This window comes from Mus caroli, unplaced genomic scaffold, assembly GCF_978045245.1.
Source record: "Mus caroli unplaced genomic scaffold, Mus_caroli_1 scaffold_19, whole genome shotgun sequence".
Classification (NCBI taxonomy): domain Eukaryota; kingdom Metazoa; phylum Chordata; class Mammalia; order Rodentia; family Muridae; genus Mus; species Mus caroli.
Window position 1 is genome coordinate 68,905,065 of NW_028227274.1, and position 15,904 is coordinate 68,920,968.

General features: G+C 43.9%; 1 protein-coding gene across 2 annotated transcripts in view; it reads left to right on the forward strand.

Moving 5' to 3' along the window:
* Positions 1-13,654, forward strand: part of Mbd2 (methyl-CpG binding domain protein 2) — a 59,200-nt gene extending 45,546 nt beyond the window's left edge. Inside the window, exons 4-7 of one of the 2 annotated variants that reach the window (XM_085833608.1) lie at positions 1,169-1,259; positions 2,392-2,569; positions 7,130-7,268; positions 10,921-13,654. In XM_085833608.1, the coding sequence (XP_085689734.1) occupies positions 1,169-1,259; positions 2,392-2,569; positions 7,130-7,256 (396 nt within the window). In that variant the 3' untranslated portion in view covers positions 7,257-7,268; positions 10,921-13,654. Of the gene's footprint in view, positions 1-1,168; positions 1,260-2,391; positions 2,570-7,129; positions 7,269-10,109; positions 10,577-10,920 lie in introns of those variants that run through there. The other variant, XM_021150429.2, reaches the window with a different exon arrangement.
* The last annotated feature ends 2,250 nt before the right edge of the window (positions 13,655-15,904 follow it).

Consider the following 15,904-nt stretch of genomic DNA (forward strand, 5'->3'; position numbering starts at 1 on the left):
TATCATATCTTCTCCTGTGTCTGATGGGTGCTTATCTGATGCTGTGCATATTAAGTTCCCAGTGCCCTAAAAGTAGCTAAAACCTGCTATAAATTATATACAGTAAGTTTTATTGACTACTGTGTGGTAGGCGCTTGACATGTATTGCCTCACCCACTCTCCACAGCTGTCTTGTGTGGTAGCCATTGCTCCCTCATCTGTAAAGGAGAAGTAAATCCTTTGAAGAGGTAAACCATGACCAGGGCTGTACATGTCACAGCGGTGGAGCTGGAGTTCCACAGGCGCTCATGTGTCTTCCACAAGCTCAGCTCTCTTGCTTCCGACTACTCGTTACCTAGATTGTCTCAGCACCACCCCTGCACCAGGTCCTCTTATGTAGGATTGAAGGAAGGAAGAAAACTTTTGGTTTTCCTTGTCTACAGTAAATGTGATGTGGATTAAAAAGAAAAAGGAGCAGAACCATTGTTGATTGTGCACAAGACAAAGACAGTGTGTTGTAGGGACTCAGAGAAGACGCTGCATGGATGCACACACTCCGTGAGCCATGATAACTGTCTGAGAGAAAGAACTGGCATCTGACAAGCATATAAAGTAAAAGTTTAGCATTGCTGTGTCTCAGTAGCCCTGAGGCAGGGACCCTGAGTGAGTGAGGGATCGAGGGACTGCGCAGCAAAGAGAACGTGATTCATCACTGGTATTAGATGCCTTGGGGAGCTTTTTATCAGCAGTAAGTATAGCATCTACCCCTAAAGGGTACTGAGAGGCTAAACGTAGAAAGGTCTTAGAAAAACCGTGTTTTTGTAAAGATATTGGTTATTTTTTTCTTTCTTTGATAAATTTTAACATTGGCATTTTATGCTAAATGAATCTTTAAAAATTCAAATTACACCTTATGAGCAATTATATATAATTTATAAGATGCAACAGTCTATAATATTGAAGCAACTGATTTTGGAAAGTCAAAACATTTTTTGAGTAATGTCATCTGACGGAGTTATGCATTAAAAGAATTCTGGTTTGGCTTTTCATTGCGTGAGCTCTAAGGAAAGAATCAGAACACAGTAGGAGGCCATTGAACTGACTTCATTATTCAGCAGCACTGGCCAGCTCTGTGACCCCCCCCTGTCTCAGAAATGTGTCTGTTAACAGTGGTATTTTTGCCTTACAGCTTTTCTGGGAGAAGAGGCTACAAGGACTTAGCGCATCAGATGTAACAGAACAAATTATAAAAACCATGGAGCTACCTAAAGGTCTTCAAGGTATCATTTACATTGTGTTGAGTAGATATTTGCTAAGTACCTACTGTGTGTGTGGCACTGTACTTAGATATTGTGCATTCATAATTGACAAATAACAGCAGGTCTTTGCTTTGGGGACAATGTGTTTTGCTGGATGGCCTCTTACACTATAAACCAAGGGGAAACATACATGACAGATATGCGTCATAAAAATACTTCTGTATAGTATGTCGGCCTTAACTTCTCTTTTTCTTCCGTGTGAAATGTTTGGTTCTCTGCTAGCCTTATGACTGACCATTAACCCATGTGCTGCCGCATTTCTGACTGCAGATGAACAAAGTGGTTTCCATCTCACCCCAGCAGTTTCCTTCTCTTTATCTACTGAGATAACAACTTCAAGGCCTCCTGCTGTCCTGTAACTGCTGCTCTCACATGGTTATGCCTTAGTCAAGAGTTACATTCTTTTTCAAGTATTAGAATTTCAATCCTCAATATTGACTTAGTGTGAATTTCTCAGAAATTTTCCAAGTGTGCGGTTGGGCTGTTATCTTATATTTGTATGTTCCTAGCCATCATTGCTTTAAATAAATTCAGAACTTTGATTGGATCCCTTAAATTTTGCTGTGGCTAGAGGCCCCCACAAGCGTGAGGCTGTGCTTGTATTACTTCCAAGAATCTGGTTCTGGTCGTTTGAAAGTCATGACTAAGTTTTGGGCATGTCATGCTAGCACTGACCTTCCCTGAAGTCTCAGAATATAGATGATAAGCCTAGAGATAGGAAATTGTTATTAAAAGCTAAATAGGAAGAAACCAATCCAGGTATGTTAACAGGGATACTTGAGTGTAACATAGTGATCTTACAGGGACTTAAATTATTTAACTAGTTGACCTTTCTTGAGAAAATGAACATAACTTTTCAAAAATTTGGGCTTTAAGAAATGTACTTTAAAGTTGAAATTTTGTCTACAGTTCTTAACTGTTCTGTCATTTTGCTGTTCAGTAGCTAGTGCATGGATGTGGCTTGCCCTTTGTTGCTTTAGCAGGCTTACTTGTGTGATCCTAAGTGAGCATAAACATACTGGCTGTTTTAGGCAGTGCCAGGCCCACTGCTCAGGAGTGGTTTCCTCTTACCAGCATTGCTCTCTCCTTGCAGGAGTCGGTCCAGGTAGTAATGATGAGACCCTTCTGTCTGCTGTGGCCAGTGCTTTACACACAAGCTCTGCGCCCATCACAGGACAAGTCTCTGCTGCCGTGGAAAAGAACCCTGCTGTTTGGCTTAACACATCTCAACCCCTCTGCAAAGCTTTCATTGTTACAGATGAAGACATTAGGTAAGTCATCTTAACATAATCTTAAATACCTCACTTTTGCCTGTAGATGAATTCTTTTTTTTTTTTTTTTATGAAAGCCTTTAGGCTCAGTGCCACAGCTAATACAGTCGATCATCCTATATTCACAACTTAAAGCCAAGTTCAACACCTGAAGCTTTTTGAGGTCTGATCCGACACCATAAGTGAACAGCCTGAAGCCATAAAACTTTGCTTCATACGCTTAGCTATCAAAAATGCCATGAAAATTACCTTCACACTAAGTGTAGAAAGAGTCTGTGAAGCATGAGTGAACTTTGTGTTCAGCCTGTTGTCCCATAGACAAGACATCTTTGTCTCTATCCATACAAATCCCCCCCAAAGAGGGGTGAACCCCTATCTGTAAGGGATGGATCTGTCAGAGATCATCTTTTGGGTATTACAGGTGTCTGGGTTAGCTTTATGCTAACTACTCACAGGTAGCATCATCTAAGAGGAGGGACTCTCAAGTGATCAATTGCTCCCATAAGATTGGGCTGTAGACAGGCCTGCAGGGCAGTGACTGCTCAGCTCACTGTGGACAGCACCATCTCTGGGCTGGAGCGCCTGATTGCTGTAAGAAAGCAGACTGAGCAAGCCATGAAGACGAGCCAGTCAGCAGCTCGCTCCATGGCCTCTGCACCAGCTCCTGCCTCCAGACTCATGCCTGCCATGCTTGATGAGTTCCGGCTCAGACCTCCTCTGATAATGAAAGTGTAGTCAAAATAAACCTCCTTGTCCCCAAGTTGCTTTTGGTCACACAGCAACAGCACTAAGATACAGAGCTTTTGTGAAATTCATGGAATGTGATAAAGATCTTGGAAAGGAAAATATTTTTGAAAATAAGCTTTGTTTCAGAGTGACTATCACAGGTATCACTAGTCACATGACTAGTCATAGTCTCAATGCTGCAGTCACAGTGTGTGCCTCTGGAGCTCCACTCTAATGAGCCTCTTTCATCCATTGGGCCTTTTATCAGTTTCTTTTTAGTTTCGGTTTGCCTTTGTAGTGCTGGAAATTGAAACCCAGGCCTCTAGCATTCAAGGCAAGTATTCTATCCTCAGACCACAGCATAACCCTTTCACTGCATCTTTGTGATTCTTCCCGCTTGCGTTTGTCTGTAAACCAACCTTTCTGTAAAGAAGGTGACAGAGAGCCTTGCTGCCTTGAGGCTCAGTTGCATCTTAAAGTTCAGTTTCCCTATCATGACTTTATTTAGTTCATTCAAACTCAGCTTAGAGGCTTACTTATATCTGTTCTGTTCCATGTAAAGATTTAAAGGAGTTCCAGAGACACAGCCTACCCAAGGGCACACTCATCCATTCATACGGCCCCCAAGCACACACAAATGAACAGATGTACACACACATGCATCCATGCATACACATGTATATGCACACACACTCATACAGTAGAGCAAGATGGGAAGCAACTGAGGAATGCAGAGTAAAGGGGTAATCAGTCAGGAGTAAGAGAGGACACAGTTACATCTATGAAGATCTTTCACTTTCTAAGGCTGAGCCACAGAGCAGGCGCTTAGCAATGACAGTAAAAGGAAATCTCAGCTCAGACTGACAACACCCTGAGGTATAAGCAAACTATTATTTCAGAGAAGTAACACATTGAATTGTGAGATCACAAGGAAATTTTGTTCTGGCACCTTTGAACTTTGGCGCCATTACTTTGTAATGATGATAATGACACCTCAGTACATTGCTTTGTTTTGGAAAACATGGCAGTTTGTATGTGCACTTCACTATTTCTATTTGAATCTGAATTTTCCTGGAGTACCATTCCTAGATGAAACCAGCAGATGGCAGTTTGGAAACATCCAATTTAAAATAGCTTTCTGTTTGTGTTTGTTTTCATCTAAATCTATAAAGAGTTGATATGGAAATGTTCCTGAATGTATGAGTCTAGCTAGATTTATAATTGGAAAACCCTTCTCAGGCTCTAAAATAATCAATTTTGAAAAGATAGAAACAGTTCAAGTTGTATTCAGATGCTTTCGTTTCTTGGAATTTGCAATCAACTTTATTTTTGAAGAATTTATAAAAAACAAAATATAAAAATCAAAGCAAGAGAAGAGGTGGCTTTGTGAATCATTGTGACCTTGAGGAAGATAATCACTTGGGGAAAAGGCTGTTTCCTTCTTGGTATGAGCACAGTGATAGCAAACAGGATTTTCACAAGTTGTAATGGGTTTAGGCTAGGGTACTGGGAATGCCAGTGGCTTTGACACTAGGCCTGTTGATGGTAGAGGAGCGATCTGAAACCTAGACCGGGGACTGGATCGAGTGTCTACCAGACCAGGCATGTGATGGACCCAGCTTAGTGGGAGTCACCAGGCAGCACTGCTTGTTGAGTTGGCACAGGTTCAGAAGTGACACTGAGTGGGACTGCGGCTCTTCCTCTGACTGAAGCCGGCCATTGCTTCGCAGAGCTTCTAGCTAAAGATCTCATTCTTGCTCAGGGGCTGCTGGTCCTCTCTGTTATTCTAGCTGTAGTATATGTGCTTCCCAAGTGAGCCTTTGCTAAAGATCTCAGCATTAAGTTTATTTCTTCAGCATGCTTGATAATATTTTCATTCATGGTGTAATTTCTGATACTTGGTGACATTCCCATAAATTGTAGCCTAAGTCATTTACGTGCTCACAGTCTGTGGTTTGACAGCTTGGACTCTGCTGAGCCTCACGAGGCTGAAACCAGTGATTTCTGGGCCATCTTACGTTCTGGAACATGGGAGTCTTTTCTAAGTACAGACACTTGATAAGAAACTCACTGCGCGCTGCAGAGCTGAGACCCCTGTTCTATTCTGAACAAAGCAAGGGTACTGAGACCACTGAACAAGGGCTGCTCTATACTCTTGAAAGTGACCTGCAGTCCCCACTACTGACCTGCAGTCCCCACTACTGAGCTGCGGTCCCCACTTGGCTTCTCTGTACACCCTCACATTTTCTCTCAGCACACTTGTTACTGGTTAGGTTCACTAGAATCAGCTTCCTTGTGATTAATTAATGATTCTGTGATTAGTAACCAATTATAGAGCAACATCCCACCTTATCCACCAATGTCATCCACTTTTCCTGGGGGAAATTGTACAAGGAGTGTATATTGGATATGGAGGAGTCTTGGAGAACATCATAGAATTCTGTTTACTCCTACAGCAAGCACATTTGCTGCATAAAGGCAAGAAGTCATATTCAAAGTAAAAGACACTCACCCCAGACATTAGACATCTTCACCAGGCGCACGCAGTGCCCCACCCTGCCTTCCTGATGCATCATTCCCAGCCCTGTGCCTCTTGTGATCTGACTTTAGTGGTGACTGATGTGAGTCTTCTTCTGTACCCCACTCCATTACATGGAGTTGGTGTTGAACTCCAGACTCATTTGATGTAAGGAAACTGTAGCGGTCAGAGGTCAGAGGTCAGACTGACAGTGTACTTTTTCCCTCCTGTTGATTGGAATCCCCACTTAGGAACTGGAAGTCTGTTAGCAAATCTTTGTGCTGTTTCTTTTAACAGAGAAAAGATAAAGTGTTTTTGTGGCTACATGGTACCTATTACATGTCTTACCTTGGACATAGTGTCATTCACTTCAGGGTTTTAGAACAAGATGGACTCCGCAGCTGGCCAATCTCCCAGGGGTCTTCTGGAGTCCTCCAGGATGTTTCCTTTACCTGTCTGGTATCCTGGATTTGGGTAGCGCTGTAGTCTGTCTGCCCTAGTGGGAGGGAACTGCACTGTTATTTTTTTTTTTTTCTGTAAAGCCCCGAATTTTCCTTGTTACTGTGGCTCCTCCTTCTGATCATCACCTGTCTACTCACACACCAGGTTGTGGCTGCTATCTGTGTGGGGTTAGCCCACTCTCCCCTTCCTCTGTCTCTTTATTTCTTGCTCTGGTCTCCTGGCTTGCTTTTGGATGTCCATTTGCCCTTGCTTTCTCAGGGAGCTGGTCTCACATCCCCCTCCCCTCCCACCCCCCCACTGTGCTTCACAGAGCTGTAGAGAAGCTCAGGGTATGGTCTCACCTGCTTGGCTCATCGCAGCTGGATAGGTGGTTTTGCTCTTTGTCCTCAGTGCATGGGCTTCAGGGGTCCTGGCCCTGCTCTACTCTTCTGATATGGTCTTGAAGTACACCTCTGTCCTGACTCATCCACAGACTGCCAGGGCAAGCCCAACACATTTGTCTATTGGGGCTGCACCAGGCTATCTGCCTCACATATACTGACTTCCAAGTTATTTCTACTTATTTTTTTAAGTTATAACCCCAAATCTTCACATACTTGAAATTCTTGAAGTTGAGGAAAAGGCCACTCAAGTTCATGTATTCCTTCCAGAATCCCTTGAGATAAGAGGTTAGCACCACTGTATGGCCCATCCAGTTTGTTTTCTGGTGAGAGTCAGCCCTGTGTGGCTCCTGTGCAGAGGCGTTTGGGAAGCCTAAGGAGGAGGACGCGTGCCTTTCCGCAGGGTCCCCGAGGGGTCAGAGCAGTTTCCGTTTTACTGAAATTTCAGTTTCATTTCCTTTGGTTTTTGAAAAGGAAACAGGAAGAGCGAGTCCAACAAGTACGCAAGAAACTGGAGGAGGCGCTGATGGCCGACATCCTGTCCCGGGCTGCGGACACGGAGGAAGTAGACATTGACATGGACAGTGGAGATGAGGCGTAAGAATATGATCAGGTGAGCCACAGCAGGCACAGAGAGAGGCTGGTGGAGGCAGAGGCTTGCAGAGAGAAGGCATTTACTGTCATGTTTTTTCTCTTTGTAGCCTGCTCAACACTCATGGGTCCTGCATGTGGCCTGCCCTGCCTTAAGGACCCATAAGCTATCATGTCTGTCCTAATTCTGGGAGGACATCCTTGATGCAGAAGCCACCTACCTAGAAGGGATCCTTTGGCCTACTTCATATGGTTTTAATCCATGCTGAGAAAATGGCTAGGGTGTCCTGAAAGAAAGCAGAGGAAGGAGAAAAGGACTCTTGGTTAGAGAGGAATGGCTGAACTGTTTGCCTTTTGGGGGATGCCATGCCCTCCTTAGAACTATGGAAATAAGATAAGCAGACTCATACCATTAGTAGGTACTCAACACTGTGCATTACATAGAGAACGGGAAGAGCATTGACAAGTATAACACTTCATCTTAAAGATGCAATTGTGAGCTTGTGTGTGTGTGTGTGTGTGTGTGTGCAAGATCTGTTGTACTTTCTACCACACATACACCTATGGCTTGTTCCCTCAGAAACCAAATCTGAGAGGAGAGACTGCAGAGCAGAACATGATGGAAAGGGTCAACAACGCTGCCCTGAGGAAGGGATGTGTTTACCTTGGTCCTGAAGGATGAGTAGAAGTGAGTCAGGCAGAGCACAGGCAGAAAGTGCTTGGGGTAGAGGCTGGGTCAGCAGAGAGAAGGGGTGAGAAGTGGGAATGTAGGGCTCCTGTTGCCTGTGGAGCACTGGGGATTGTGTGGGCAGCAGGCCCAGTCAGGAAGGCCTGTGAGTCAGAGTGTAGACTTGGAGCTTGCTCAGAGTCTCACAGAAGGTGAGTGGTATGACCAGATTTGCTTGTTTGGCATGGAGTAGAGAAGGCGTTGAGGCAGGGACCAGTTGAAATGTTGCAGTGGACAGTGGTGGCTTTCTCAAGGTGACAGGAGATGAGCAGGAAAGGGTAGGTCTGAGATGTGGTAGAATCAGGTTCCTGGTGGCTGGTTGGATGTGAGCTTGAGAGAACCCAGGGAGAGTGAGGTTTCCACTGGAGCTGCGACATGGGAGTCCTATCCATTAGAGGAGCAGAGCACAGGTCCGGAGTGGAGAGAAGATGGGTTAATTGTTGGCATCACCTTCCCTTTCCTCGGGTGCCCCATACCATGATGACACTGCGACTGAGGAGTAAATGTTCTGCCTCCTGTTTCCGTGTGCAGTGAGGGCAGCACCACCCAGCACGCAATTTCCCGGCCATACAGATTGTTTAGATCCACGTCAGTCCTATTTAAGTCTTTATTTCCTTACTGGGAGAGTCTGGCTCAGTCTTATTTTAAGCCCTTTATTTCCTCGCTGAGAACAGGAAGACACTGTGTTGACATTTTAGACTTTGTTTTACAAGCTGAAAGAATGCACTGTAGGCATCTGATGAGTTCGTTCAGTGTGTGTTATGTTTGTCACAGAGACAGAAGTGTAGAGCATGGTCCTTTGGTCTGAGGCCATAACCACAGAGTCTCTGGAGCAGTAAGGGAGTCTGCATGGGTCTTGTTCCCATGGCATGGTTTATGTCCTTGTATCAAGATGCAGTCTGGGCTGGCATACCTCTTCTGTCAGATTTTTTCCTTCTCTTTCAGAATTTGCTCCTGGCCGGTCAGGAGTGGCTTAGTTAGGATGTAACAGACCTTCATTTCCTTGGTGATGACTTTCTAGAGTGCTCTGGGGTCAGCACACAACAGTTCATGTAGACGAGCAGGTGATAGCAGCTGCCGTGTACAGGGGCTGGCACCTGCTCAGAGTATGGAGGAATGGTTAGAATTTTAATGAATTCCTTAAAAAAAAAACGACCATTATTTTGACATGTTCAATAGGGACAGATTTATGCATATTATATTCTGACCTCAAGAAGACATTGTTTGACTAGGCCAGTAGACTTGTAGCTTATAGAATACCTAGGATACTTATTAATTATTAAAATTATATTTGCATAACCTACTCATTTATCCTATATGCACTGAAAATCCTACACATGGGTACACAACCAGAATAGGTGTCACCCTTATGTGTAGAATAGACAGGGCTCGAGCTTATAGCTAGATAAGAGGTCAATTTCACATGGCCCATAACAAACTGTCTCTGACTCTTCTAAGCTTTAATTTCCTCAGCTCTGCCATTCCCCTCATGCTGTGCTCTTTCTAATCCCCTACATCCGCTTGTTGGTTTGGTTAAGCAGTGAGCTCGGTTCTTCTATGTTACTGAAACTTCACAGGACAGATAAGTCCCCAGGTTATCAAGCATTTGAAGAGTGATTGAGAAAGGAGATAATGACAGAAACAAATGTGTGTGAATGTGTAGCTGTGAATGAACTGGACCAAAGATACAAACGGCTCAGTGTGCAGTTGCACGGGGTCATCTTCCTTGGGTAGTCAGGAAGACTCAAGCACACCTCCATATGCTGTGAAGTAAATCAATCATTGTGAAGTCCAAGATATCATTGTTAAGTCGAATTTTTCAAAAAATATGTCTGGGTTTGGCTTTTGGCTTTTGGGATATTTTATTTATATACCTTGTGAGTTTCCTTTTTAATCTTTTTTTTTTTAAAGCTAATTGTAGACCAGATATACTGTATAAGCAACTGACTTGGGCATTAAAAGCCATCAGAATGGAATACTGGAGTATGAGGAGGATCTATCTGGTGACTTAGGGTTTTCAGCCATCTCTGTCTGGCCTGCAGCTCAGTGCTCGCTGGGGCTGTAGGCATGCGGTTCTTAGTGAGTCTCTCTGACCTTTCACCTAGGAAGTCATTGTTCTTTCTTTTGTCTTCACAGGTAACTTTCGACTGACCTTCCCCAAGAGCAAATTGCTAGAAACAGAATTAAAACATTTCCACTGGGTTTCGCCTGTAAGAAAAAGTGTACCTGAGCACATAGCTTTTTAATAGCACTAACCAATGCCTTTTTAGATGTATTTTTGATGTATATATCTATTATTCCAAATGATGTTTATTTTGAATCCTAGGACTTAAAATGAGTCTTTTATAATATCAAGCAGGGCCCTTACGGTGCAGTGCAGCTTTGAGGCCAGGTGCAGTCTACTGGAAATGTAGCACTTACGTGAAATATTTGTTCCCCCCACAGTTTTAATATAAACAGATCAGGAGTACCAAATAAGTTTCCCAATTAAAGATTATTATACTTCACTGTATATAAACAGATTTTTATACTTTATTGAAAGAAGATACCTGTACATTCTTCCATCATCACTGTAAAGACAAATAAATGACTATATTCACAGACTGATTGGAACTTCTTTTGTTAAAGATTACACACAAATGGAGCCCCTGGATAGTAACTGCTACACGTTCAGCTTTGACACAGGCCCTTAGTGTGGAATTGGAGGTGATAGGAAGTCGCTGGCGAATTGCAGTGTGCCTGCAGGCTTCTCAGTGTGAGGGTGGTGATTTCCCCCAGAAGATGCACATTGGCTTCTGGCACACAGCTTTCCTCTCTTACCCATGACTAGTACTTTGAATAGTGCTCCACAGTGAGGCTTTCATGTGACATGAGTTAGGTTTACAAGGACCCTGTAAGTGCTGTCCAAAGCTCCTCTTGTTTTGACTAGAACTTTTTTCATTTCTAGTGTCCACTAGCTGACTAAGGCAGTAGAGCATGCCAGATCTGTTGCCACCCTGAGAAGCGGCCTCTTAAGATGTAGCTTCACGGACCAGAGTGTGATACTTTGCTAATGAGCAACGTTTTCTTCTGTTAGAAGTGCTAAGCCTAACTTTCTGACCACTTAAATTGCTTGATATTTATTTACTATAACTGCCGTTGAATTATCCAATGTTTTTAAAATGAAAACATGTTTAAATTGATCAGAGCCAAAGACAAGAGGGAATGACTATAAAGAAATTAAAGGAAATCATGAAAAATGGATCCAAAATAATGTGCTTTTTTTTATAGGTACAGTCTATGTGTCCGCGTGCTGGACCTGTGCTGTCTGTGTGTTCACTTTAAATGAGCACACATGCTGAGCTTGCTGGAGTCCCTACGTTCAGGTCTCAGCACCAAAAAAGAATAAAACAAAATTAGGCTCAAAGTAATGTGGTCAAGGTTGTAACCACCTGTGTCCTCTATCCCCAGGACCCCCAGCCCCTTCCCATCCCCAGGGACAGTGAGTGGCTGGCTTCAGGCTGGTTTTGGAACTGTGTTGCCAAACTGTAGAAGTCTGGAATTTCTGATCTGCTTACATTCTTACATGTGAGCCTAAGGCCCCCAGTTTTATGGAGACAGCCAGCCCTGCTCGTGGATGAGTGGGCAGCTCTGCCTGTTCTGGGAGGATGGTTGTCAGAGGCTCCTTGCTAGGGGCCCATCCGAGTGACTCAGGCTGAGTGTGTTGCAGTGGATATTGCTATCTCTTAAAGAGCCACTCTGCTATTAGAGTGGCTTCCCCAAAGTTGTCCTCCTATCCAAAGGATAGCTAGCATCAATAGTAACTATGGCTTCGGATCACGTGTCTTGTTCTTTTAGCAGCACAATCCAAACCATTTTACAAACTTCCATACACACATCCTTTGAAAGCAAACTGACCACGTACGTACTACAAAGCTTTAGCAGTGTTTCTCTGTATACTTTGCTCAGGTAGAAAACAAGGTGTGAAAGCCATCAGAACGTGGCCTCTTAGTGACCATCGCTCAAGGCTGTGATACTCCCAGTATACCCACAGGACATGTCCAAAATCAAATCCATCGTTTTACCACCACATACCCACCATCATCTTAGATTCTTCTACTTGGGTCAAAGTTGACTTTGTTCAGATGGACAAGGCAGGAATACAGAAATGATGCAGGATGCGGCTCATCCCCTTGCTCGTAGCATCTGTGAGTCAGTCCTGATAGGAGTGCTGCGATAGCCACACCCCTCAGGCCCTTCCTTTTCACGGCCTCTAAGTTCACAGGACCCGTCTTTTCTCCCTCTGGACTCGGGAATAGCTTTCTTTTTCTCAGCTCTGTTCCCTGTCCCTTCTCTTTCCTCTCTGTGTCCCCTGCTTTTTTTCCTCCAAAGAAGCAGCCAGCAGTGGTCACACCCTTCCCTGCTCTGACTTCCCCAGATGCCTTTAAGTGCAGCCTCAAATGTCTGAACATGAATTTTGCAGCCAGAGAGCCCATGTCTCATCCCAGTCTTGGCATTTGTGGCTTGTCAGGGCCCTCGGTCTCCTTGAGTTTATTCCTCCTCAGTGACACAGGAGTAACAATACCTACCTCATATAGAGTTGTGAGGATTCTGTGAGCTGTTGTTTGCGAGGTGTTCAGTACAGTTCCTGGCACTTAGTGGGTCAATGCTGTCGCCGCCATCTTTGTTGCTTCCAGGAGGTGCTCGTGCACAGTCCTGTCCGTGTGGCTTTACCTCCAGTACCCCGTTCCTCTGTAGAGGTCAGTGTTTGATTTGTTGATTCCTTGTCTCTTGAGTAGAATGTAAGCTCCGTGAGAGCAAGGCTGTTTCCGGGTACAGCCGACACAGCGCCTAGCCTATGGCACGTCTTCAGACAGGTACTAAGCACTCATTCCTGTTTCAAAAACGGGGGGTGGGGGGATGGAAGAATAGTCAAAAGACTCGTCATGGTCTCATCAACAGTAGTCTCATCCTGCTACGTTCCCGCTGCCTTTCACTTCAAGAAAAGCCACACCACTCGCTCCTTTGAAATTCCTCTGCGCCTCGGTGGCATCTGTGCTCATGGTGCCCCCCTTTTTTCCTGCCTGGCCACGTGGCGAGTGCCTGGCCACGGATAAGTGTCAGCCCAGTGGCTGCCTCGTCCGTGGTGTTGCCGTGGTGTTGCCTGCCCCGATTTCTCCAGGCAGATACTCTTTCCATTACCCAGGTTCTCACTGTCTTTTGTAAATACCTCCGTGGAGGCAGTTTATTGTTAAAAAAAAAATATTTTGCATGTCTGTTTCTAGTGTTACACTGTAATCCACGTCAAAGCTGAGCTGGTGTCCTTCCATCTTCAAGCCCTCAGGGGCCTCGAGCAATGCCTGGAATGTGCTTGTTAATAAGTATTTGTTGAGTGAATTTGCAAGTGCACAAAGACTCGTGCAGTTAGAAAACACGTTTTACCAAGGTAAAGAGTTGCCTGGTGGCTTCCAGGATTTTTTTTTTTCTCTCTAGAAAGCGTTATATAATCTCTTTGAATGTAATATTATTTAAAATTTTAAAATAACACAAGTTTAATATAGATCTTCATAAGTGATTGCAAAAGATAGCAGAAGCTTTGTGATCTTTCAAATGATAATAGAGTTCAAAATAAATATTTGCACTATTTCCATAGTGAATGCTATGAGGAAATGTACAGCAATAAATTTTGATGCTTTCAAAAACTGTTTGTGTAAATTATCTTCCATGACTTAATCCATGAAGGATGGCTCTGGCTTCCCCGGACACAAAGGACCTCAAGGACCTCAGAATGGGTGGCAGGGCCCCAGAGTTTTCAGAGCAGCCCTCTTAACCCCTTCACTGCTGCTGAAGCAGGTGCTCAGCCTGCTGCTGCCATGCCTGGGAACACAGGACTGCCTGGGCCTCCAGGCTCTGGAGAGGCTGCTGTGACCTCAGGAGACCCCTGCCTCCCACCTGCCTGCAGGGCTGTCCTGCCCGCTCTCGCCTCTGGGATGGGTGTGTATAGGACCCCTATACATGGTATGTTTCAGGTGTCTATAGAGGAGGGAATATCTGTCAGCTCCATCAGGTCGGGCTGTGCCAGGAGGAGCTTCGAGGGCAAGGCCTTGCAATGTAGGGCAATAAGCTGCATTTAGCAGAGAGGCTGAGACAAGTGAAAAAAAAAGTTAATTTGTAAAGCCTATGCCCTCTTTTGTAACAATTACCTTTTAGTTTTTTTAAGAGGTCATAAGTAGGGGCAATTTTTACTTCATCTTACAGTTTACAACTTAGCATTTTACAACTAAACACTTTACCACCATCAATATCATCCTTGAGTTTTTAACTGTACAACACGTGCATGTTATTATTCTCATTCAAGAGCTGAGGAATCCAAGACCCAGACACACAAATGCTTTATGGACGTTAACAAGAGGCAGAGAGTAAATTTGAACGCAGTGGTCTGTTTCCAGAACCATTCTCCCTCTGCAATGGCCCCACTCAGGCCCTCAGCTCTCTGGGACAGAGACTCACACAGTGGCAGGGGGACAGGGTGCCTGTACCTGACAGCTAATGCCAGGCAGAAGGGCTGTGCTGAAGTTTTGACAGATGACGCTCCTGGAGAAATCTTCTTTTATAAGGATGATTTCTTACCTAAGCATAGTTCTTCTGTCACAGAGTATAGGGTCATTTTTATGTACGGCTTAGGCTATACTTCTCATGCATTTACTTTCAGGTTTTGTGACTATCCACACCAGTGAAAGATATTTAAAGTTGGGTATGCCTGCAGGGCATTGAGAGTAGGAATATCTGATCCGACATTTATTTCCGTCTCAACGTTTTGGGATTTTCCTATATTTACATGTTTCACTGTGAACATATTTGCACATGTTTACAAATACAAGTTGTAAATAAACCTAAGTTTGGGCTCCAGGCTTTTCTTTCTGAAAGGACATTAAAGCAATTTAAGGCCACTGCTCCCACAAGAGCATCCTCTTGTCTCTGGAGTTAAGGTGGCTGCCAGCCAACATCTTCCAGTAACGCGCATACTTTTGGGACCGAGTGTCTTTCTGAGGCCATTTCTTTCACTTCTGTGGAATTCTCAACAGGGAATAAAGCACCATGAGCCATCAAGGGTTGGCCTGGGACAGTCCCGGTTTGGCTACTGGTTTCACTCTGTTGTCACAGTCAAAGTCATCTGTAGTTTAATGTCTACCTTAATTGAATGGCTTAAGGCTACAAGCATACCTCAAGTTTCCTATGTGGTAAAATATCTCATGAATGCTCAAAATTTCTTCCTTCTAAACAAAACAAAATGAAACCCAACTAAATTAAAAAAACACGCACTAACAGCCCCGGGTGATTTTTTATTTTATTTTATTTTTTTTATTTTCTTTACCCCTTACTATCAATGTGAAATTCCACATATGTAACAATAAAAGTTCAGTGTGATATCTCTTTGCCTCTCTTCCCCCCCGCTGTCCGCATACATTCTTTTTATTGTTCAAGCATAGAGACTATCATAGGTATCTTATGGCATAAAAATATGAGTCCTGCATGAGAACAACCTTAGAGCCCCAGGTGATTTTAAAGGGTTGGAATTTCGGGAGATTTCCTTGGATTCTTGTTGACTGGGTATATACTCCTTTTACTGGGAGAGACTAGAAGTCAGGGCTATACATATACATTTAGGGAGCTGTCAGGATGCTAGTAAAGTGACTTAGAAAAAGAGCCCAGTTCCAACAATTAGTTGCGTGAAAATGGAGAGTTTAGACATGAGAGAAAACCTACAATGAACACACGGTGGAATGTGCAGATGAAGACGAGAGTTACTTCATTTTAAAGAAGAGAATTACTACTATTTGTGTGTGTATGTGTGTGTGTTCCCACTCCTAACCAAGAGACTATGTATAATTGATACCCACTTGCAAAGAAAAAAAATTAAATTTTCTTCAGTGGAGTCTCTCTGGGTTTAT